The 24,212-nt window shown below is 42.0% G+C and overlaps 2 protein-coding genes across 2 annotated transcripts in view; both read right to left on the minus strand.

The window, feature by feature from the left end:
- Positions 1–3,046: 3,046 nt before the first annotated feature.
- On the minus strand, positions 3,047–17,012 carry DUS1L (dihydrouridine synthase 1 like). The gene is given in 14 exon segments (XM_067308185.1): positions 3,047–3,447; positions 3,449–3,567; positions 3,920–3,995; positions 6,169–6,206; positions 6,771–6,937; positions 7,704–7,792; positions 8,142–8,238; positions 8,886–9,030; positions 10,134–10,237; positions 10,460–10,542; positions 11,302–11,414; positions 13,045–13,095; positions 14,004–14,112; positions 16,673–17,012. Coding segments are annotated over 14 exon segments (1,461 nt in total). The 5' UTR covers positions 16,910–17,012; the 3' UTR covers positions 3,047–3,414.
- Positions 17,013–20,460: 3,448 nt separating this feature from the next.
- Positions 20,461–24,212, minus strand: part of FASN (fatty acid synthase) — a 48,453-nt gene continuing 44,701 nt past the window's right edge. Inside the window, 1 exon segment of the mRNA XM_067308130.1 lies at positions 20,461–23,510. Within this exon segment, the coding sequence (XP_067164231.1) occupies positions 23,373–23,510 (138 nt within the window). The 3' untranslated portion in view covers positions 20,461–23,372.

Genomic DNA, 24,212 nt, shown 5'->3' on the forward strand with positions numbered 1-24,212 from the left:
TGTGCCTGTGAAAATGGAGTAAGTGCAGGAATCTCATTTCCCCCAAGCTCAAATAAATGTAAGTGGGTAATTTTAAAGATCATTTCTGGCATGCTTCTACATGCAGAATGCTGTTCTCCCCTCCCCCTACTCCCATTAAAATTTAATACTTTATTTCTTCTCAAGGGCCTGTGACATAGGAGCAAAATAGGACATAATCTTGCTGAGTCTGCAGGCTGCAATTTTTTGATTAGAGATAAATAGGATAATTAGCATATTGGCTATCCTGAAAGCAATCCCTAGTTAATGTAGGTGCAGGTGTGCCCAGTTTAAGTGGCAAATGGCTCAGCATTACTCATGTTGTAATAGTGCCTCCTGATTCACAAGGACTGGTTATTAAGAAATTGATACAGTGGTCCTCTACCTCATTAATTACGAGGTTTTAATCTTCTACAATGGCTGTTGAAAGTTCAGGTTGTAGCTTAAGTGTGTTTCTAGCTGCATTGCCTATTAAGAAATGCCTTGGAAAGGGGTGGGGAAGAACATGCCTTAAATACTAATTCTGTGAAGGTATATGTCTATTTAGGATTCTCAAGTGTAAGATCCTTCCTGAATTCAGGTGCCTAAAGCTGGTTGGGACTCTCACACTGGTAAGTGATTCTGTGATGAGACTGCATATTTGAGAGAGAGACCTGTTCTAAAATCCCACTGTTTAATTGAGGATATAATCCAGATCTCTCAAACAGCAAAAGTCCCTCCACTGCCATGTTATAACAGTGTACGCTGCTCTTGCAGAAGCTGTTTCTGACTGTACATTTTCTCTGGCACAGTGAGTAGGACAGGGAGAGGACTGAGCTTTCTGATGTTGTGGGGAAACTGCATAACATGGGGTGGGGGGTGGGGAAGTGGGCATTTTGAAATTCTATGGCAATGAATATTTAGCTCTTTATTAGAAGAAGGACTTTTCCAACAGGCCAGGGAATTCTGTTCAGAATACTTTACAGCTTTAAAGTGTATGTCTGTGTGAAGAAAGTGGAATATTTCCACATATTTCCAGGAGACATGGTTTCAAGTTTTCATCTTTAAATGAGGCAAAGAGGCATTTTTAAACCTGGTTCTCCCACACTAATCACTGGACTATTTGGTAAATGCCACACCCTTTCCTTCCCCTTGGCTTTCTGTGCTGGTTCCAATTCACAAGGCAAGCTAGCAGAACACCTACCAGCTTAGTGTCTAAACTTAATTTCAATATGAGGGTAGACAGAAATTCTGAAAGCTGCTGAAAGACTTGGTTAACAAAGTGATTGAGCCTGGAAGATGCTATTCCCAGAACATAATGGAAAGTATTTTGTTCTAATAATGACTGAATACAATGGGAAGACTCAATACCAGAGTTTAAGCTACTTTTGTCATCATAACCTGGAGAAAGCTAAAACTAAATGTTAGGCAGCATTTAATTCCAGCCTCCAAATTAATATGAAGTTCTTGCCTCTTGTGGCCCCTCTAAAGGAATTGAATTGGGAATGAATGGGAACAGCTAGTAAAAGATATCCAGATACAGACAGATATCTAGAGAGATAAAGATGCATGTGACCATGTGATGGAGAAGGTCCCTGGAGAAACAGCAAGGAAAACTGGAACATATAGAACAGAAGTTGCCAGTGAGCATTACAGTAATTGTCCTAAAGGTAGGCCAAGGCCTCTCTTTAATGCAGGTAATAAAGGTATTCTCTTTAATGATCTGTTAATCTTTCTTCTGGGCTTTCTTGTTAATGCTTTGAATGAGAACATGCTACAGCTACTAGCTGTTTTCTTTTTATCCAGCATACTGTTCTGGTTTATGTATGAGCTCATGGCTGTAAACTATAAAACAGTTTGTGATGCAGATTAGAAAATGCAAACAGATCATTAGACTCATCTAAACCTTGCTCAGGCTCAAAGTGTGTGTGTGTGTGTGTGTGTACGCATAAGTGGGTGTAAGTAAGTGTTGAGAAATAAGTGAAAATGTCAAAAATGGGTCATAAAATAACAGGGCATGCTGTCCTCTCCTTGTTCCTAATGGTGCTGTGTTTGTTGTTTAAAAAAAAAAAAAAAAAAAACTGTCTTAAGCCCCTCTTTCGGTTTTAGGAGGGAAAAAAAAAGTCTGGGTTTGCTTTTTGACCTCGGAGGCACTTTTGATTTTCACTTATTACTGTTCAATAATCTTACTTTTCCAAGATATGGGCTGTAATGCTCTAACCAGACACTTTGCCAGTGCTTTTTGCAGTCCTAGGAGCCTGGGTGCTGGGTTTCCTGTTAATTTCCTTTCAAGCCCAGCTGAGCTTCTAGAAGAATTTCTGACAGGCAGATAAGCACTGGGGCAATCACAATTCTTGAAAAAAAAAAAAGTTAGCTATATGGAACATCAAGAAAAGCAGCGGTAAGAGCTTGCCCTCCTGGCTCCTGTCCTCTTAGTTGTGTTCAAAACAACTGTATCATGTCCAGGGTTGATGCTAAATTACAGATTTTATTTTAAAGATTTTGGGGGGGGGACTCCTGGGTACTGCCCTCTTACTCATGTAGTTCACCCAAGCCCAAGAATTGCTAGATATTATTCTTGGCTTGCAGGACCTGTAGTTTAACTCCATCATCTAGTAGCTGTTTGCTAATTTTAGCATATTAACTGACTGTCCTTATAGCTTAAGGCTGTGTAGCTCTAGGCAGAGCGGGTACATAGTCCTGGGTGTGTATTTTGTATAGGCTCTGTAATGCATCGCTGCTTTGTTCCATTTAGCTGGCTTCACTTTATAAGGTAGCAAACCATTATAGGCCTGCTGCTTTGAAGTGCACTAACACAGTGCCAGCAGCACTGCAGCAAATATGCTCTCAGTCTACAAGTACAGAAAACTGCAGCATATAGCTAAACGATACGGTAATTTAATGTCCTCTCATGCTTTCAGAGTACCTCTCAGTTCCTTTCTGCACTGAAAAAGCATGCTGAAACTCAAACAAATGTGAGACATTTTCTATTAGTGAAGAAGTCATTGCCATTGCTTTTTTTTTTTTTTTAAACACTCCAGAAGGCTGCTCTAATATAAGAAGTTTATTCCTCAATATTAAAAACAGCACATGAAGGATTAATGAACTTACAGGAGGCAGATTGTGATGGCAGTGTGTGTAGGTTTCCCCCCACTCAAATGCATTTTCAGCCATTATGGTGCACACAGATTGGTGAAGTCTTTAAAACACAGCATAATTTAATTGCATCCTTTTTATTTCAAATGCAGGATAAGTCCCTGAGTAAGCAGCTTTTTACTTAAATAAAACTTGTCCAGAACCTAGAATAAACCTGTGGAACAAGTTCACACAGCTGATGGTACTCTGGAGATGGCAGGTTCTTTGGCCCAGGGATGCAGAGGCCCAGCAGGAGATCTTGTACAATTCATTTCCAAAGCTTCACACTGTGCTGTCAACAGCCTCCTTCAGTAAGCGTAGTCTCTCCCACATCCACCTCTCCTCTCCAGCTGATCTCTGGATTTTGAATCTCTCTTTGACTACTCTGCCACAAAAGGGACTTTTCATACTTGGTCTTAAAAAGTAGTCCATGACCTGAAGAAAAAAGGATAGAGAAAAAGAAACTGAAATAAAGATGAATGTATGGGAAAATGGAACAAGCTCAGTCTGTGTAGCTAGAAATAATGTTTGGGTCCTTACAGTCTGGAAACAATGCAATGCAAGGGTTTGGAAGCAGAAGAAATACCACGCATACCAGAAAGAACAGCCATAAAATTTTAGAAAGCTCTGTATGGCCTTAAAAAAAAAACAACAACAAAAACCCCACACACAACAACACACCTCCCCAACTTATAAATCAATGATTCAAGTACTGAATATATATGAAGGATAAGACATTTGTTCACTGACTTCTAAGGACAGAACCGATTGATACAGTTACACTTACCTGGACAGTCTGCTGTCTCTTTGAATGCTCTTTTCTTACAGCATCCTCGGCACATGTTAAACACGCATTTATTGCCCTAGCAGTTGGGGGGGGGGAGGAGGTGGAAGGGGGAAAAGAAGCTTGTATCAGTTAGTTGGTTTAGTGAAAATACACATATATTTTTTGTATAATAAGCACCACCTATCTAGCTGTACACAGTCAGACCATTTGAAGAAGGCTGGAGCCATACATTAGGCAGTCACATCTTGCTGTAACGAAGACTAGAGCATTGATGTCATATTAAAAAAATAAAATAAAAAAGACATTCCCCCACCCCCCAGCTATCAAATGTTTGTACACAGGGAAATCAGGAGAAAAAAAAAAAAAAAAAAAGCCATCTTCCACTTCCACAGCATCACTAAGCCGGTGGGCAGCCTGCAGTACATAACACAGAGGCAAAAATCTGAAAGCACTTTAGAACAAGACTTACGATATTGTTAGAATTGAGTTTGCAGTGTTTGAAACAAGGCATCTGACAGACATTTAGCACTATCTGCAGCTATGTCGAAAATAAATAGTGTATCACAGAAATTACTTCCATAACTGCCCAACTACATATATTAAAATATAAGGTATGGCCCTTCCTCAGGGGAGGGCTGAGAATGATTCTTGGCTATTTTACAGCTTGACACCAGACTGAGTGCCTATGATGCTTTGGCTCACACATGCTTGGTGTGTTCCTTCAGGAAAACAAGTTTTCTGATTAAAAAAAAAAAAAAAAAAAAAAGTCTTGTATTTAGGGAGCACTTTGTTTAATTTTTTTTTTTTTTCCCTCCTTCTAGCTATTCCATGATTACAACAACAACAACAACAACCACCACCAACTCTCAGTCTTTTTTTTTGTTGTTTGTTTAATTCCCAGGCATTTTGGACTTTACTGTAACCTACAGCTTCATTTGCACGCATTGTTATTCATTACAGTAATTCAGTTCTCTGTGAGTAAAGCTTACCCCCCCCCCAAACCAAGTGCCAGCACACGCACACAGTTGGACATGTGGCAACGGTGACACCCACCCTGCCAGTTCTGCCTGGGAGTAGCACATTCTGGAAGAGCAATAATAAAAATAAATTCAGTTAGTGAATCCTGCCCTGCTTTGGAGAATCATTGATGAAGCTCCAAGACGCACTAACACCCAGCTGTGAAACAGGATGGCTTCAAAAGCAGGCCAAGAAGCTCAACATTTTTCCAGTAATGAACATGGCAAGAAATCTATTCTTTCTGTAGTTACAGCTCAAACCTGAGCAGCACCCTGCTGCTGTTTATAAGGTGCTGCAGAAGAAGGCAATAGTATATGCCCTCCCTCCTCTGCTCTAATGTGCCTTGCTGCTAAAGTATTGCTACTTTCTCAGATATCAAAATTATTCCTTGCATCTTACACTCTGCTTATATATCTGTGTGCACAGGTATGTTAGCAGCACTAAATACACTCTGCTCATTCAGCTCGGTGACATTTCCTGGTCGAGGAAACAGCTGTATTCCGTTAAAAAGAAAAAAAAAATTAGGTTTGTTCATTTCTGGGTTCCAAATGCCTATGCTATAAAGAACCTGGAAAAGAGCTGGCTTGCTTAACATTTCTAATGGTGAAAGCTGGAGTTAATCTGCTAGTGGAGTTTCAAAAGCAGAGCCAAGAAGGACTAGGTGCTCATTCTTGTTCTTATTAAAGGCCTACATCCAAAACCAAAACCTCACAGCTACAGATGCTGCCTGACAGTCACTACAGACTGCAATGATAATTTACATTTTTGGTTTTTTTTTTAATCAATATGCCAATATCAGACCAATTCTTAATCCTTGCAGAAAAACAGCACCACCACTAAACTCTACTGACAGTCTTGTTTGTTTGTTTTTCCACAGTAGAACACACATGTACTTAGTGAAAGTTTGGAGATTTGTTTCCAAGAGATCCTGTGAGTTATGTCTAATTCACTCAGCTGTCTTAGCAATAAATATCCTCAGCAGCAGCTGCACAAGTCAGACTGCAATTTCTGGAAAGGAAGGCAAATGATTGTGAAGAATCTACTTACAAGCATGAGAGCTTTTGCACAGCACCTTCATCTCAGAGACTGTTCATAGCTAAGAGGCTTTTGCCTGAGCACAGGCATGTTTTTTACATATCAGCACAACTTAGTATGCATGCCTTACTGGATACTGACACCACAAACCTCAGGATTAAATAGAAATGCTTTAATGGATGCTGGCATGGACTTACCTTAGGGTTTCCACATTGATCACATTTTGCATATTTGGCTGGAAAAGAGAGAGAGACCCAATTTCAGCAATAGTATTCTCATATGGAAACAGTAAATTCACAATTTCAAGATCAGACAAAGCTTGGAGCTTTTATACCCAGAAGTGGACTTTTCTTTTAATAAAATACTGTACCTCAAAGAACAGTGCAAAGAAGGTAAAGATACTCTGACTTTTTAAGAGCCTCTATGCTAAGTCCAAACACAGAAAATGTTTAACCTCAAGTCAAGTCCAAAGGAGGAGGTAAGCTGCTTAAAATGCATATGAAATTTCAATTTTGAATGCTAGTGATTGCTACAATTTATTTTGTAAAGCATTTTCACTTTAAAAAGATGCTTGTAGTGGCGCAGCGACCTACTTCTTTGATTAACTAACTTCCTTTCCTAACAAATGCAATTTGAATCACATTTCATACTACCAAAGTTTCCCAATAATCCCCCTCTCTTCTGAAAAGTTTCTTCAATTGCATAAACAAGGAAAAGAAAGTAGTGGCAATTTATGTCTAAAGGTGGCATCAGCAGCGTGTCCATCCATCTATGCCAATGAACAGTAAAAGAAACTTACGTTTTAAAGATGGATCAAAGCTTTTATTTGGATTTCTTAATTTCTTTTTTTGCTTATTCTTTGAAAGAAGCTCAGAACTTCTATCTTCCTCATCTTCCAGAGCACGTTTCCCTCGCACACCTTTTTCAGTCCCACTGATTCCATTCTCTTTGCATCTTTCCTTTGGCCTGAAATGGTAGACATCACTGTAAGCTGGCAGAAAGGAACAAGTAGGCGTTCTTTGGCCCCCATTACTGTTTATGGAAATCTGGGTAAACTGTAAACCTTTCTATCATTGCTAAATTGTAAGTGACATTGCATTTAAAAGTGAAACAGGAAAGCGCAAATATGTCTTTTCTGAGCGGTTCATAGTTCGCAGGCTGTTAAAAACAGACATACTATCAGCCATACCAGTTGGCAAGTCAGTGAAAGCTGGCCAGTTAAATTAGTTAGGTACCTGTTAACCTGTCATTTCCAGGGAGAATTAAAGTATTACTCTTGACACACACTCTTCTTCAAACCATATTTTCACCACAAAGAGGCTAAGCTAGCTGAAAAGCTTGCCCATACAACACAAGCATCCTTTATACAACAGAATTTAGTTCCCATCTTTGCTACCCTGGCAGTTACCAGCAGCATTCCTGTTATATATAACAATAAAGTGCTGTCAGGTAGCAGTATCTGTTTCACATCAGGTTTTCTTTCTATGCTACAGTGAAACTCTCTTGGCTTTTACTTTCCAGAGAGAGATAAACTTGAGGAGGGTCTAAAAGAGAAGATGCATAGGATGAGTAACACCCCCATGAACAAAGCAATAACCAGAAAAAAAGCCAGAAAATCCATTTATTTTTAAATGAATGTAAGCTTCTAGAACAGAACTGAATGGCTCTATATCGAACAGTACAGGAGGGAATGGCATGCGTGTACCTGACCATGTTAGAATCGACAACTCACCCTGGCCTGATGTATGGCTGACAAATCCAGTGGAAGAAAGGCAATCCTTCTTTTGGCTTTTCTCCTTCTTTCTGATTAGCTATTTCCTCCTACAGCATAGAGTTACTGTCAGTTTTCCTGGAGTTCTCAGGAAATAATACCTCAAACTCCATGAAAGCATAACATGGAATTTAAACTAATAGTTAATGACAGTTAAATATAGGCAAAAATACTGTAATACTCTAGTAAGATGGATGAAATGTAGCAGATTTTAGCTCCTAAATCAGCTTTATCCCACATAAAGCTGTTTGAGTTTACTGCAGTAAATGAACAATATTAAGGCTGACAAGTCAGAAAGTTCCAGTGAGGAGGGTAACAGGCTAACTGCATGGCAGACATAGTAAGTTCCCACTAAGTGTGGACAGTGTTCTTCTGGGAGATATGAGCCCATCTTGGTACCTGGCATCGTAGTTTCAGCTCTCTGTTGACATCTGCAATGCCCTCTAGAGTCTTCACTTTCGCTAATTCTTCACGCAGCTGCTGGTAAACTTGAAGCCTGTGGCAAATCCCAAACACCAAGTCATATTTATTCATTATTGCTAGACAAAGGAGATGATTGAATAAAAATGTCTTTACAAAAACTTTTTGTAGATTTTTCTTGCATACATATATTGCCTTTGGTAGGAGTTTATCTTTTTTTCTCATATGTCCAGAGAAAAAAGAACAGACACCTCCTACTCTTTTTCGAATAAATACTTGGAGTTTGGGCACACAAACAAGGTACTCTGCAATAAGCTAACATAAACTTATAGCGCATCAGCTACTCCACAGTAGCTGCCAATGGCTGTGCTCTTACTCCACAACAATGCAAGATAGCTTTGCCTCACAATGAATGAGGAGTTAGTTAGTTATCTCATGTTTGCCACAAACTGCATGCATACATATGGGCAATTACCACATAGTAGCTGATGTGCTATAAGCTCACACCCTAGCTTATCTTCTGGTAACTTGTTCATCTCCATGTCCTGTTTCCCAGATATGCAGTGAAAGGTAAAGGCCTTAGCCCACATTCTCTCCAGCCAGGTCCAGGGAAGAAAATCTTGCAGCATACCAATTTTGGCCAAATTCTTGTCCTGAAAAGCCAGATACTTGCTAAGCAGGATAAGCCCTGAAAAAATGATAGAGTTCTCTAGAGTTACTCACGTGTGATGCCAGAGCTTGAAAAGATGAGCCCTGACATAAGACAATGGACAAGGGTACTTCTGCACTATCTCCAGATACTCCTCAGCCATCTCCCACACCAACGGGTTTCGGCCCTCAAACAAAGCTGGGTTATGAAGATTACCTTCTAGAGAATAAAAAGAAATACTCAAACTTTCATTTCAGTGTTAAAACAGAAAACAAAATCTACGTTCTAGAGCTTGATCAGTTCTGTTGTGATTTTACCAGCTAGTCAAGGAAACATAGCCAAGTACTTATACATAAGAATGAAGGGTCCATAAACCTCTAGACTGACCTCACGGTACTGCATTTCACTATACATTCTTAATTGAGCTCAATCACTTGTATCTAAATATACCTTCCGGAAAGGCATCTAATCAAAATAACACAAAGACAGATTAAAAAAAAAAAGAGAAATTACTGCTTTTCTTGACCAATGGTTAAACATTTAACCATAAAAAAAGTCTTATGTTGTATTCACATCTGTCTAGCCTAAATTTCCAGACACTGTTTCTTACTGTACCTTTCTCTGTTAGTTTGACAAGCCTTTTGTTGATTAGTATCTTCTTAAAAATAAGATTCTACAACCTCCCAGGCAATCGTTTATTGCTTTAACTGTGCCAGTGACTGGAAGCTTTTTCCGATGTCTATTCCTAACTCTTCTTGTAAAAGTAGTGCTAATTCCTTCTTGTCCCAACCCAATATGAACCTAGAGAACCAATTATCGCAGTTTTCTTTACAGTAATGTGACAGTTATAAGAACTCCTATATTATGCCTTGTCCTCTCCCAGATACTAATTCAACCCTGTAATATCAAAAAATCCCTTATTGATTTAGCCCACCTATGGAAACTCTGCATTCTATGGCAGACCACAAAGCATCTGCAGGAATATTAACCAGTGGAGACAGTTTCTGCATCAAGATTTCCATTCAGAAACCCATGAGAATATTCCGGGACAACAGAATTCCCATATGTCTTTGTCAGCTAATTAGATTTGAGCTGTCCATTCAATGGTACTAGAAGTCCAACACAACAATTCTCATTGTAAAGTAATTCCTGCTCCTGATGAGAAATGCCAGTACAAGAGAAGAGAGAATGGCTACTCAGCTTTCAGTCAAGGTTCTTCACCAAAGCAGTCTGACTTAAGCTTTTAATAAAGTTATATGGGACTACCAAAGAGAGCAAGAAACAGTCTGCACCCTCAAGAGTAAAAGCTCATTTTTCTTTACCTGCACTCATGACACCATGTACTCCTGTCTTACGGATACATTCTTCCACATCACTGAGACACTGGATGTTTCCATTTGCAAACACAGGAATGCTCACAGCTTTTCTATACCAGTGAATAAAACAGATGCATAATACTGAGAATTAAAAAGATTGTTTGGAGTCATTCCAGATGGTCTACTGCTGCCACACACATTTGTTCTTCAGTGCCATTGCACACTCTGCTCATAACCTATGTTGCTATTGTGTTAGGAGTTATCCACTTAAACCTGTAGGCATAGAGTAAAGAAAACTAAGGGTGCCCCCTTCTCTGGTACTGCTCATTTACCTGACAGCTTGAATGTGCTCCCAAGATGCCACACCAGCAAGTGGTCCCTTCTGTTCTTTAGTACGGCCATGGACAGTCAACAGCTAGAACACAAAGTTGCATTTGCTTTTAAAGTATACAAACCACTGGAACAAATCCACCGATGAAAATTTCCTTTCATCCCATACACTTTGTGGATGCCACTGAATCCACAGTGCTATTTCAACAACAACAGCGATTTTGGTATCACAGAAAGACATCACCAGCTCACCTAGCACAGCATTGTCTTGGTCTTCTTTCAGCTTGGTGCTTCACAGTATGACAAGATTGTATCTTGGGAGAAGCTACAGGTTTCCTATTGTATGGCTCCTATTTGTGATTCACTGTTGAATGTGTGATATATTGATCTGGCTTACTCCTCAGAAGGCCAGAATACTGGCAGCACTGGCTCTCACTACAGGCTGTCTTCAATTTAACTGGAGTTAAATCCTATAAAACTACCTATGTTTTAACTGGTGATGGCCATCTTTGATATGAAATATTTTCTTCCATAGCCTTATTGACTTCATGCATCTGCACTACTTCCTGCAGCACTGTGTTAGACTGGGATGCTCACCCAAGTGAAGGATGCCACACCATGCAGTGATTACAGCAGGGATTCTAAAAATCACAGTATGTTCCATATTACACTACTGACCTGCAGTCTATAACCGCAAGTACATACAATCTCTCTGCACCCCATTTTTTGTCCGTAAAACAATACAGCCTATCTATCTGCAAAGTGCGCCAAGATCCGGTCATAAGATGGTTTACACAAAGACATGTGTCTAATGCAACAGTAGAGGGAGCAGCTGCCTCCTTACCTGGCAGCCAGCTTTCTCCAGCATCTGTGCATACTTCACTGTCTTGTCAATTTCTGGGAAAACACGGATTTTGCATGTGATGGGAACAGAGAGCTTCTCGTTAGCCAGCAAAACTGGGAAAGATTGAAAAGACAGGTAAGTGGGCTGCACAATGCTATAAAAAGTGCCTAATCTCCTCAAGATCAGACACTGGGTGTGGCATGGAAAAGCCTGAAAAGTTAATGCTATGCAGCTCTCTCACAGCTTAAACAATCAGCAATATCCTTCTGCAACCCTTATTGCATAGGTTAGTCAAGTTGATAGTAAATCATGAAGAACAAAATCTGCATTCTAATAAGAAGGCATCAAATGCTCAGAATTTAACAGCCCTACCTTTTCCACTGCATCAAACCTTCACTTTTGAGAAACTTCCCCCTTGAATCTTAATCATTGATCCATTTTTACTACTGTCACAGCATACTGTATTCCTCCTACTCTGCCAGCAACATTAACTCACTTATCCATCTTTCCTACAAAAGCCCCTTTGCTTCTTTCCAAATTATCATCCAAGTAATCATGGCAAGCAGAGGTTTATCAGCTGAGGTAGGCTGTGGACCCAATTAAGTAGTAAATGTAGGTTACGCATTAAATACCCATAGTCCTTACACAGTGCATGGAATTGGAATGCTACTAAAAAGAGAGCTAGTTAGAGACAGCCAACCGGAAAATGCTGAGCATGCCTGAAATTCTATTCTCTTCCAGAGCTTAGGTGTTAATGCACAAAGGCACCTGCTTTCTTGTAATCCAAATCCCAGAACGCTCTTCTATTGATAGGTACTTCCTATCACTCTTTTGAAGCAGCAAACAGAGTGTGTACAGGTGCAAGCAGAAAGAAGTACTCCTCCAATATTTTAAAGAAGGCTGGAGGAGAAGGAAAAAAGGAAGAAGCTTTGCCCACCTTCTATAGACAACTTTTGAGACAACTCTCTTAAAAACTACGCGACCTGGGTTCTCTTCCCAGCTTGAGGCTGTTCTAATTTGCATCTTTCACTCCCAAGAAAAGTGCCCTAACAACCAGACTATATGCTGGGCAGGGAAGCACAGTCTGCCTTTCCAGGTTCCTGGCTGTGTTTTTGTGCATAACGTCATTCAAGATTCACTAGACCACAAGGAATACAAGCAGAGGTAAGACTAACCACCTGGTTCAGACACTTGCTTTGAAGGGAGAAAAGCATGCTCTAGGCTCTACAAAATGATCAGAACATTGCTTTTTAAAGCAGTTCCAACTGTATTTCAACAAAGGATATGATACTGTTCACAACTGTTACCCATATTCTGAGAACAACCTACATAACTCAAGGAAGAGAGGCATAACTTGTTATGGTATGGCCAGAAAGAGGACACTGAGCTGATCAGAAAAGGGCAACTGTGGCTTCAGGCAGAAGCACAGCTCCTGGCACCTGAGAACTTCAGAGTGAAAAAGTAAGGCACTGGGGAGCTGTGCTATTTCTAGAGCTGGAGAGCCACTAAGCCATCATTAGACTGGGACTTCATCAACCCATTTTCACCTAAGCTCTGTTTCAGGTCTTTTAGCAGATCTAGCATGAGTCTGTAGTGAGATACCACCAACTATCTTGAAGGTGCCACTGGAATACAAATAGAGTAAAACAAACAAACAGAAAATCCAAAATAAACCTCCTTCTAATGATGAGCTCATCCCATTCCCTCTCAAAAGTAAAGCTACAGGCCTCTCTAAAGACTTACTCATTCTCTGAAGAAGATCCCATTCCTCCTGCAGAAATGCTCCATAATGACCTATGATAAAATAGCATATCATGGACTGCAAAAAGTGAGAATCTGAAATATACAAGCCTTCATTAACATTCACATACAAAGATCCAGACAAACTCATATTCCTCGCTGACAGAAATGGAGTTGCTCTGTTCTGCCCAAACTGGAAGAGTTAGAGTGCTCTGTCTCTCATGCCACCCTAGATTTACAGGATAAACAACGAAGCCCCACACCCTACTTTCACCGCTACTCCCTAAGGCTGGCATGTTGCCACCGGCAGTTCAAAGTCCTATTTTCAGGGTTTTATACCTGTTTTAATTCCCTCCAGGATAAAAACTGATAGGATTGAAACATCTATTTTCCCTGTGCACCAGTGAGAGTCCTATTAGTCTTTAAAAGATAGTTTTAAAGAGGAACAGACAATTAGGGAACAAATCTTTCCTCAACATCCTGACTGGTCCAAAATTTTCATAGGCTAGTTTTTCCTCCCTATGGATATCTCTGCAATATCCTTATTGGTTCAGCAGTTTTTATCCTTTTACATACTAATGTGAATAAACTCTGTGCAGGCATCAAGGATACAGGAGACACTGAGCGCCTACATTATACAATTTTAAATGAAGTTTTTGAAGTCAGGCTGTTTGATCAGTTGAAGTCAGATAAAGCCAAATCTTTGTGAAAAATTACTTTTTTGAAGGATAGTCTAGAAATGAGAGCTTTCACTCAAGAGTTGGAATTACTAGTATACCTAACTTTTGCTTCAGCTACTACAAAAGCATTATTTGTTAAAGTGGGTGTAACTACCTTGATTTCGACAGTACTGCAGCCACCCACACCATGACTGAACTTGGTCCTCTGGATGTTTTACTGCCAAAGTTCAGACTTGTAACATGCCATTTCTCTGCTTATGCAGGACTCAGATTTGCACATACCTCTCTTTGCAATCATCTGGGGGCAACCCAAATTCAGGTCTATGGCATCACAATAATCCTGAGCCAACATTGCTGCTTGGACGAACACTTCTGGGTCATTGGCACAGAACTGAGAAAGACACAGATGAGTGGAAGAATCAGACAACAGCCATTTTCAAGTACTGACAACACACCATTACTGTGACATATAAAGCGACTAATTGTTATAGAAAAGGGGCATAGTATGCACAGTTCACATTAGCAACCAACATTTCTCAATTTAAAAAATTATTATATAATCTGTGACACCTATCAGCTAAAGAGTCACAACTTTCAAAAGGCAAAGTGAAAACACTTAGCATTCAATAGGCAAAGAAATATTCGTAGAATATTTTATATGTAATAGCCATGAACAGCAGGGGACAACTCTTCAAATTTCCCAGAGAACAAACGGCTGTAGCAGTTGAATAAACAAAGGTGGCACAGAAGAAAATTTATCTACAATGCCTATTGGTCTTGAGAGAATTCAAACTTTGTAAATATAAATAAGCACCATTGTCTCCAAAACAAATGGACATTAGCGCAGAGCGTGAAATAGACACATTGGGCTGCTAGTCGATTGCTCAGTCTTAAATATAATCAATGTTTCATTTAAAGCATAGAGAAAACATCATTTTGTTAAGAACAGTTAAAGTAATTTGAGGTTGTTTCATTGAAGAGGACAAAGCCAGACTATTGTCCACATTTAGGCTTTTAAATAGATTTTCTAAAATTAATTATTAACAAGCTATCATCCTATCTTTAAATTTAAAACATATGGGTTTAAATTCAAACACATTTCTGAGCCAAAAGTGTTATTTCAAGCCTGCAGCACTGCACTATTCACAACCAACACTGACTGAAAGCAGAAAAGTCATTTTCATTCTCTGAGAGAACTGAAATAATGAAAAGTGTACAACCAAGCCACATCAATGGGGATGTTTATACAGTAAACTAATCGACACAGCAGGCTGGGCCCAAATGCACCTCTACTTCATCTATTTCCCAGAGCCTGTGACCAAAAACCAAACCTGCCCAGAAATATAAGAACACTCTCCAGGCAGTAGAAAAGAGTACTGGAGATAGAAGCACCAGGATGGCAGATAACCAAAGTACTTTGGTGCCCTGTTGAAAGAGGGTGTGAAGAACAGAGTTGATGGTGGCTTTACTTTCTGAACCAGAAAGAGGGATTTTCTTTGCCATCTCCTTTATTGCTCTATTGGAGCCAGAATGTATATCTGAAAAAGGAATATGGAGAGGGGGTGGGGACTGCTAAGCCCTGAAAAGGGTTGAAGGAAGTATCTTAAAGTAGAACTCAGTAAGGATAGCTGCACTGGGTCAATCCAAAGATTCATCTAGTTCTGTACCTTATGTCTAATAGTGGCCAATGGGAAGAAAGATAAAGCAAGCTCACAGTAAGAGACATTCCTCACATAGGCTCTTCCAGAACACATGCCTTACTGAGCTGCAGTCCTATATTTAAAAGGCTTGTAGCTTTCTGAGACTATTTAAACTTCCGGCATTTGTATTCTTCTGTGGCAACAGAAACCATTTCCATGGAAAAAAGAAGAATATACAAAGCTGCACTGAGACAGACCAAAGGTTCACCTGCTCTGACAATGGTCAGCAGCAGATGTCTAGGGGACAGCAGGCACAGAAAAGTGTCTCCAAGGACATCCAAGCCAGAGTGGTGTTTCCTGCATCTAATGGACCTCAATAGAATTTTCTTTAATTTGCTTTCTAAACTCATGTAATCTTTCAGCATCCAGAATATCCTATGGCAATGAGTTTTGCAATTTAACTATCATTCCCTTTAGTGAAATGTCTTGTTTCTCATTCATCTTCTCTGAGCCAGTCATGCTTTTACAGACTTATTTCTCCCCTCAGTCATCTGTCTTCCAGGGTGAAGAGTCCTCATCCATTTAATTGTTCCTCATGTGGAAATTACTCCATTCCTCTGTTCATGCTGGCTGCCCTTTCCTGGATTCTCCTCCAGCTCCCCCTCCCTCTGTGGGATGGCGTGCAGGGAAGTACCCAAACCTCTCGCAATCTCTCACACTACTCGGGAAGCAGATGCGCCTCAAGTTTAAAACAGTGTCATGTGTTTGGTCCTGTGTTCCTCACATTCTCTTTTACCATAAGTGAGCACTGAGCTCATGGTTTCAGAGAACTACTCAAAAAAACTGTGATCCTCCCTGAATAGCATCAGGTCTGAAGCAGCCTTTGACTCAAACCAGAGGTAGTCTGTCTCTAAAGATCAGACGGAGGACTGAAACCCTGTTAGAAATCTAGTGCTTTGGACTCTGTGGTAAGACACCAAATCCTCCACCACCAGCCAAGGGATAAAGCGGAAAAGCACACTTTGCTTCATGAGCTAAGTATCGTTATTGCTGCTTAGGTGAAGAAAACGAGACTTCTGTCACTCTGCCCAATTGCTTTAAAGCCTAGGTGAGATGGACTAGCTTGATGTCAACCCCATTTAAAAAAGTCTGGATTTATTCAAACGAAGGCGAGGGTGCACATGGCAGTGCTGATTTGCTTTCGTGTCGTTTCGCCGGAGTGCGCCGCGGGGGGAGCGCGGAAGCTACTGCCGGAGGCCGCCGCCGCCGCCGGAGCTCGGGGCCGCCGCGGGCGGGCGGCGCGGCGCTCACCTGCACGATGAGCGGGCGGTCCTCGGGGCAGGCCTCGCCGTAGAGGTTCTCGCGGCGGTAGTTGGCGTCCCGCAGGAAGACCTGGGCGTGCAGCATCGGCGTGTAGCAAAGCTGGGCGCCGTGGCGGCGGCTCAGCAGCCGCCAGGCCAGCTCGCTCTGGTCCACCATGGGCGCCACCACGTAGTGCGCGCTCCGCAGCGTCTCCCGCCAGAAGGCCTCCCCGCGCAGCTTCGGCATCGCCCGCCCCGCCGTCCCGGGCCCGCAGCCGCCGCCAGCGGCCCGCAGGCGGACGCTGGGCCCCGGCTCGGGCACGGAGGCGGCCGGACGGTGCCACCGCCATCTCGCTCCGGCCAGCGCCGGCGCCGCCGGAAACCGCGGCGCTGCCGGAAGGGGCCGCGCGCGGAAGAGTCCGGGCAGCCCGCGGGCGGCGGGAGCCGCCTGGGTCTCCGTGCCCCTCGGCCCGGCGCCGGCGAAGACAGGCGGGCGCCGCGCTCCACCGTTCTCCAGCCGCCGCCGCGGGCGCTCGGGGGACGCAACGAGCCCCTCCGGCGGCGCCGGCGGAGCGAGGCCGAGGCGCACCCACCGCCGCCGCCCAGCCGCGGGGCTCCTCCCCCGGGCGGCCCCGCCGCGGCTCCCCGTGCGCCGGGAGCCTCCAGCCCCGCTGTACCCCTCTGTGGCCGCCGCCGCCGCGTCCGTTCTTCCTCCTGTGTTCCCAAGCCCTGAAAAGTATTTTTGTTTTTGCGTTTAAGCCTCTGTCCCCAACGTGAAGCGGTTATTTGAGCGCTGTGTGAGATCACACCGAGAGCGATGCTCTCACTGCGCTCCTAACGGCTCGCATCGGGGCCGCTGCCCCGGCACACTGAGACCGGGGACTCCTGTGCAGCCGGGGAAGCCCAGCCGGGTGGCCTGCAGACCGGGCATTTCTTCATCCCAGGCTCATGGAAGCGGCTGCTGCTTTTCTGTGTGCAGCTTCAACTCGCAGCAAGGCTGAGCCTGTGTCCCAGAGACGCACACACACAGAGGACAGTGATGAGACTGGCTGCAGGCGGGGCATTGCCTTTAACAGAACTCACATAAAACATGTACAGAAAGCCAAATCCTCTCTCTCCTTTGGCTGATCAGCACTGAAGTTTATGAGTGAAAACACATATGCCTTCGTTCTCAACATTGGCAAGCATGCACACATTTGTGGATCCCTTGAATACCAGGGATCGTCTAATATTCATGCTCAGATCCTGGATCCTCTTACCTGCTATACAGGTCTCCTATTTGACAGCTAATCCAGCCTGATGCTTGCTAGCAAATGGAGGTGTGCAATCATGCTCTAGTCTCAAAAGCACTCACAGATCCCTTGAATATCAGCACAGACTGATATGTAGGGTAGAGAGTGAGATTACATAGAAACATAGTTAAGAAATAATTCAGTAAGAAGACAGGATGGAATGCAGTGATCAGCTGCCAGGCTCAGTCAGACAAGTGTACTGACCAGCAACTGCTTGCACACAACCAGCCCCTTTTACCCCATCTCTTCTTTCTAGACTCCTACCTTGTTCCTTCCCAATCCCCTTCCCCTAAACATTCCTTAGCAAGCATTTCATAGTCCCACAGCCCCCCTCGAATAACCCAAATCCTTGTTTGTCTTGTTCCCCACCCCACTTCTTACCTGTTACAAAGTCCAGGTTGGTCCTCTCCAAAGCTATACCTACATTTTTTTAGTGACCCATTGATTAGTGACTGGAGACTTTTGGTCTTTTGTTTCTGTCTCTGTTAACCCTTGTCTGTCAGGTTTGTGTCTCTGTGTGTTTTGTTTATTGCTTTCTCTGTTACTTATGACTCACCTTCAACTGAAATGGTCCTTGATCTGATAACCTTAATGAAGCAGATGCTGTCATGTTCCACATACCCTTACACGATTCTTTTGGACTTGCCTTTATGGAAGTGTTAGGTACCATCAGGGCAGAGAGGTGGAACACAATCAGGCACCTGGCTGAACCAAAAATAGCAACCTACATGACAAAAGCATCCAATTCTCACAATCACAGAATGGTTGAGGTTGGAAGGGACCTCTGGAGATCATCTAGTCCAACCCCCCCTTCCTCAAACAGGGTCACCTCGAGCAGGTTGCCCAGGACCCTGTCCAGACGGCTTTTGAATATCTCCAAGGATGGAGACTCCACAGCCTCTCTGGGCAACCTGTTCCACTGCTCAGTCACCCTTCACAGTAAAACAGCTTTTTTCTTATATTCAGCTGGGACTTCCTGTGTTTCGGTTTGTGCCCGTTGCCTCTTGTCCTTTCACTGGGCGCCACTGAAAACAGTCGGGCCTCATCCTCTTTACATCCTTCCTTCAGATACTTATATGCATTGATTAGTTCCCCCCTCAGTCTTCTCTTCTCCAGGTGGAACAGTCCCGGCTCTCTCAGCCTTTCCTCATTTGAGAGATGCTCCAGTCTTTTAATCATCTTAGCAGCTCTTTGCTGGACTCACTCCAGTAGCTCCATGTCTCTCTTGTACTGTGGAGCCCAGAACTTGATCAATTCTGTAGCAGTTTAGAAAGCTACTGAACACCACAGGGATGAGCACACTGGAGGATTTCTCCTCTCATGCGTCAGTATCCTCAGGAAACTCAAAATGCTTCATTTTTACTTCACTCACAACATCAAGGTAATTTCTTCAGTCATAGAGAGTTAAAAGTCTTTTTTCAAAGGGGAAAACTCATCTAGCAACATTATTATATAAATAAAAGAAAAAAAATCATCCAGAGCCTAAACAAGGTTCCACATATAGTCCAATTGTTCAGGAAGCCTGCTAGAGCTATCCATTGACAATCTGCACAGTTCACTGTCTAATCCTACATCCTTTTTAAACTAAATTACCAGCACTCAGTTGTGAGGAATTCTGCCACAAGAGATAGCTAAGCTTCAAGCTCTTCTGATTCTTTTCCCCTGTCTTCCAGATAATATCACTACCTTCAAAAGGCCTAAACCACCAGTTCTACTGTGGTAAATGTCAACCCTCTCCATCCCTCCAACACTCTCGTTCCTCTTTAATCTGCTTTTCCAGTGTTATTTTTTTCTTTTCTTTTGATCCTGAGTTGTACGCAAGATGTCTGATCTTTGGCTGTAGGAGAAACACCTGCTTCCTTTTCCACTATTCTGCCTTAAATTCCTTTGGTTTTAACTTGACCTCTGCTTCAGGACCAGAGCCAGGTACCTTCTCCATTTCTGCTGTCTGGTTTTCTTGTTTAAAGTCATCACTTCTGTTACTCCATGACCCTTCTTGTATGACTTCAGTTATTATCTTTGGCAGAAGACGTGTACTTCTTTCCCCTCAGGAAGCTGACTGGGAAAATTTCCCAGAATGAGAAAATAATAGTTTTAATGCTGACAGCTACACGCACGATGTACTCCATGTTCTTGTTCTCCTTCTCTGGTAGGTTATATTGTAGATTTAAGGTATTTATACCCACAGGTCAGTGTTACACAGTAGCAACATGTATATTTGTGAGCCAAAATAAGTCTGTAGGTCCAACAGGGGACTGTTATTTTGCAGCTTCAAGGAGGACCAGCATTGTGTACAGAAGCCTGTAAGGAGCTGGCTGAAGAGGAGGATGGCATGCGAGTAGCAGTTGACAGAGACTTGCACTTAAATTTAATGTGGAAGGGTAGAGCTGAAGGACTTTTCTGTCCTAGTCTTCTCAAAACAAGGAACTGCAACATTTGATTTTGCATTATGGTGTTATTGCTCTATACATGCCTATCTGACAGACTACTGAGAAACAACAAGCAGTGCAAGCTCTAATAATGTATTTATTTTTGGCAGACTGTATTCAGCAGCCAGTTAGATAACAGGTTACACAGCAGCAGGTGATAATCAGACAATTATGGGGAAAAAAAAAAACCCTGTTTTCAAATAACAACTGCAAGAACACTGAGAGCATAGATGCTAAGTCATTCTTGATGTACTTTATTACCCAAACAGTGTCCTCAAGCTTTGCCTACAGAAGGCCATGCAATTTTATTCTTGTACAGAAATTTGTATTTAACTCCTGCTTAGATAGCTGGAACAACATTAGTCCTTACTACCTCCGCATAGCCCAGTCAAAACTGCTCACTGAATTGCACCACTTTTCTTTCAGAGCTGAGATGCCAGGTCAGACTCTTGTTAAATATTTTATTTCAGTGCAGAACTATTTTACCAGCTTGGTTAAAATTAATCACTCTCTTCTTTCCTTGTAGATTTTCAGTACAACCAAGGGAAATAGGATTCCTTTGCTCTTTTTTCAGGGTCACCACAACTGCCAGTAGTTGGAAAAAACAAATACCAGGGCATGTTTGTTTCAATTTTTTTCCAATGTCTTATGCTACGATGTTCATGGATAGTAAGCAGTAGATATAATGAAGTCCTGTATTATGCACATATGACCAGTTCATATAGCCACTCTCCAGTATCATGTTCTTTGCAGCTGTCTCTTGCCCCTCACACATTGACTGCTTGCCTCTTTCCCTTAACACCTAACAAGACGTTATCACCATACCTAACAACTTAATAGCATTTATACTCATAGCCTACCTAATTCTCTCAACAATCTTGAGGTAGATGCTATTAGCCCCCTTTTACAGATAGGGAAACTGAGGCAGTAGCATTAATGACTTGTCCAAAACCATAATAAAGGTGCCAGAATTAGAATTGAGAGATTCTGCTTCAATTTTGTATGTTTGTGGTTTGGCTGCATCTAAGGTACCAAAATCATGGCAACAAGAAGCCATGCTCCAGAATAGTTACAAGTGTTCTTTATTACTACTGTTACAGACACCAAACCAGATATGTCAGCAGAAGTTTTGTCTTAATACCAAGAAATGATAGATTCAAGATGAAACACAGAAATAAAAAAGGGTGATAGAGAATAAGACAAAAAGCCAACCAGTGATCAATTCTGTTTAATTCTAGGAAAGCCAAAGAGAAAAAGACACTCTTCAGACCAGAAAGTATTAAAAAAAAAAAAAAAAAAAAAAAAAAAAAAAAAAAAAAAGGTGGGGGGGGCAGCAAGACTTATTTTGCAAATGCTTTAAGCTGACATTATGCTTGTATTTCAGATTTCACAAAGAAATACTTTATAAAACTAAAACCAGTTAACCCAGCCACTATCCACAGAGGGTGGTGGAAGCAAAAGACATCAAGTCAGAACCTGCAGTGAAGAACCACTCACTCCTGACACTGAACTGCTCCAGTACTAACAGGTTACTTCACTGGGAGATGAAGATGGAGAGAACTGGGATTTATAACAGTTCTGAGAGGCACAATAACTCCTTCTGTTTGGTGCTTTGTTGCTACCCAGGTCTCCTCTGTATCATAAGTGTAGCAAGGATTTACCGATTCCCAAAAGGACAGATTCAGCATAGCAAAGGCAAGAATTTAACTGAATTTTAAGCAAGTTTCCTTTAAAAAGGTACTATATCTTAAAATCATACCATTAAACTGATTACTTAGCTAACTTATGTGGGATTTCTGGTCTCACTGCTGAGAGGAAAATTAATGCCCAAGGCTGAAGCAAGCCCTGTGCTAAGTAAGATATGCAGGGGCTTTGGGTAGATGCTCATAAGTTTGCCTGAGCTTTGGTTATGGGAGAGCAGGGGTAGGAGGATATGTACACATATCAGTGAAGGACTCTATTCTTCCCATTCCTAATGTTTGGCTGGGTGGGCAGACTAGAGGTGGTCTGGAACAAAGGTGAAGCAATAGTTTTAATGCTTTATGAAGGTTCTGGTATGGCAGAGCACAGAACCTTGTGCAAATATATACTGAGTACATGCCTAAGGACAGCTTTGCCTGTGTTTTTAATCAGCCAAATTAAGGCTGCTCAATACAGTGGAATCTGTCCACCCATCCCACCCTTTTTCCTCCTGTCTCTGTCTCTGTCTCTCTCTCCAAAAAAGGGGATGATGGTAAGAAACCTCTTTCACCTTTTTCTTTCTGAATAGGGTGGAAAAAGACTGTTCCAAAGATGCACTTTGGTTTAACAAATAGGCAACTTCCCCTTGTAGAATAAGCCTCCTCCTCTGAAAAAGGATGTTTCTTTTCTCCTAGAACCCACGATAAATTAAAACCAAGCAAGAAGTCTCTGGTTTGACACAATAAATACTTAGAATATTTCAAATTAAAAAAATATAGTTACAAAAGCCTCAATGGAATTCTCTTTCTGACCTAACTACAGACAGATTCTTCACAGACAACAGGTATCTCCGAAATCAGCTGTAGCTCCCCTCCCTGCTCACTGGGCTTGGTCAACAAGTGCTATCACTTACCCTTTGGAATACTGTTAAGACAAAACAATACAGAGCACAAGAATCTACTCCTAAGTTTGTTTTTCACACTGCCAAGGGTGTAGGAAGCTGCCATCAGTGGGGAACCAATGTAGCAGTGCACAGTGACAAAGTCACAGCACTAGGGTAACACAGACAGGGAGACTAGGGGAAAATAAAGCATAGGAAGGAAAGGAGGGGAAAGAACCCATGAAAAGTTGGGAAAGGGAAAAATGAGCAAGAAAGAGAGAGAAAGAGACTGATCAAGTTCAGCTGGACTTCCCAGTTCTGGCAGCAGAGCAGATGAGATGTTGAACAGGAAGAGTTCCTTGGGATCTGTCATAACAAGGAATGTTGTTGGCATTTTCTTCACCACTGACAGTGAGTGAGCAGAAGCAGTTAACCCTCTCTGACACTGACTCGGGGCTCTGCCAGTGAGCTGTGGATGATCCCAATAATTGATTCAACACCATCTCCCTCCAATAAGGTACGGTGGTCCCCTTCAATGACATGGACAGATACTTTGCCATCGCATACCTGTACAGAGGCAAAACAGAAAGCTTTATATTCACAGTTTTCAAGAATCTGGTCACCTAGCTGTTTTGGCTTTGTCAGCCTTCTACATTACTCGCATTTCATATCATTGTCCATATCAAACTTAATTGAAAACACCATCAATTTTATTCTTCCGGAGACAGTTCTATAGATCAGCTGCAGGGTATTAATTGGAAACCAGTGTTTTAAAGCATTTTACTTAACAGCCTGGCAGGTGATCCGTTCAAATAATACAAGCTGGGCAGGAAGCCTCCCAACCTGATACTAGCAAAATAATTTACCTACTATACCAAGCATGAATAATGAAGTAGCTATTTCCCTGCCCTTAAAGCCAAATAACCCCCCACCAAACACACCCCTCTCTCCCACCCCCTGCCTCCCAATACCTCTTTCTTTAAGGGTGTTATGTAAATTTAATCACATACAAGTTAGACTGGAATTGAGAATGAATGTGTACGAAAATGTCTGAAGGGGTTAGGAAACCACCTGGATTGGAGATAGAAGGAGTGGCAGGTTGTTTTGTAAATTCCTTCTTCTCTGGTATCTTTACTATAAAGTAAGACACTTCCCATTTTATGTAAACAGAGGCTAAAGAACAGAGGCCTTATTTAGGCCACGGACCAAAAAACCTGGTCTGTTGCCCACAAGATACCCACATACTAACTTCTATGGGGTCCACAAAAG

This window comes from Apteryx mantelli, chromosome 19 (genome assembly GCF_036417845.1).
Source record: "Apteryx mantelli isolate bAptMan1 chromosome 19, bAptMan1.hap1, whole genome shotgun sequence".
NCBI classification, from domain to species: Eukaryota; Metazoa; Chordata; class Aves; order Apterygiformes; family Apterygidae; genus Apteryx; species Apteryx mantelli.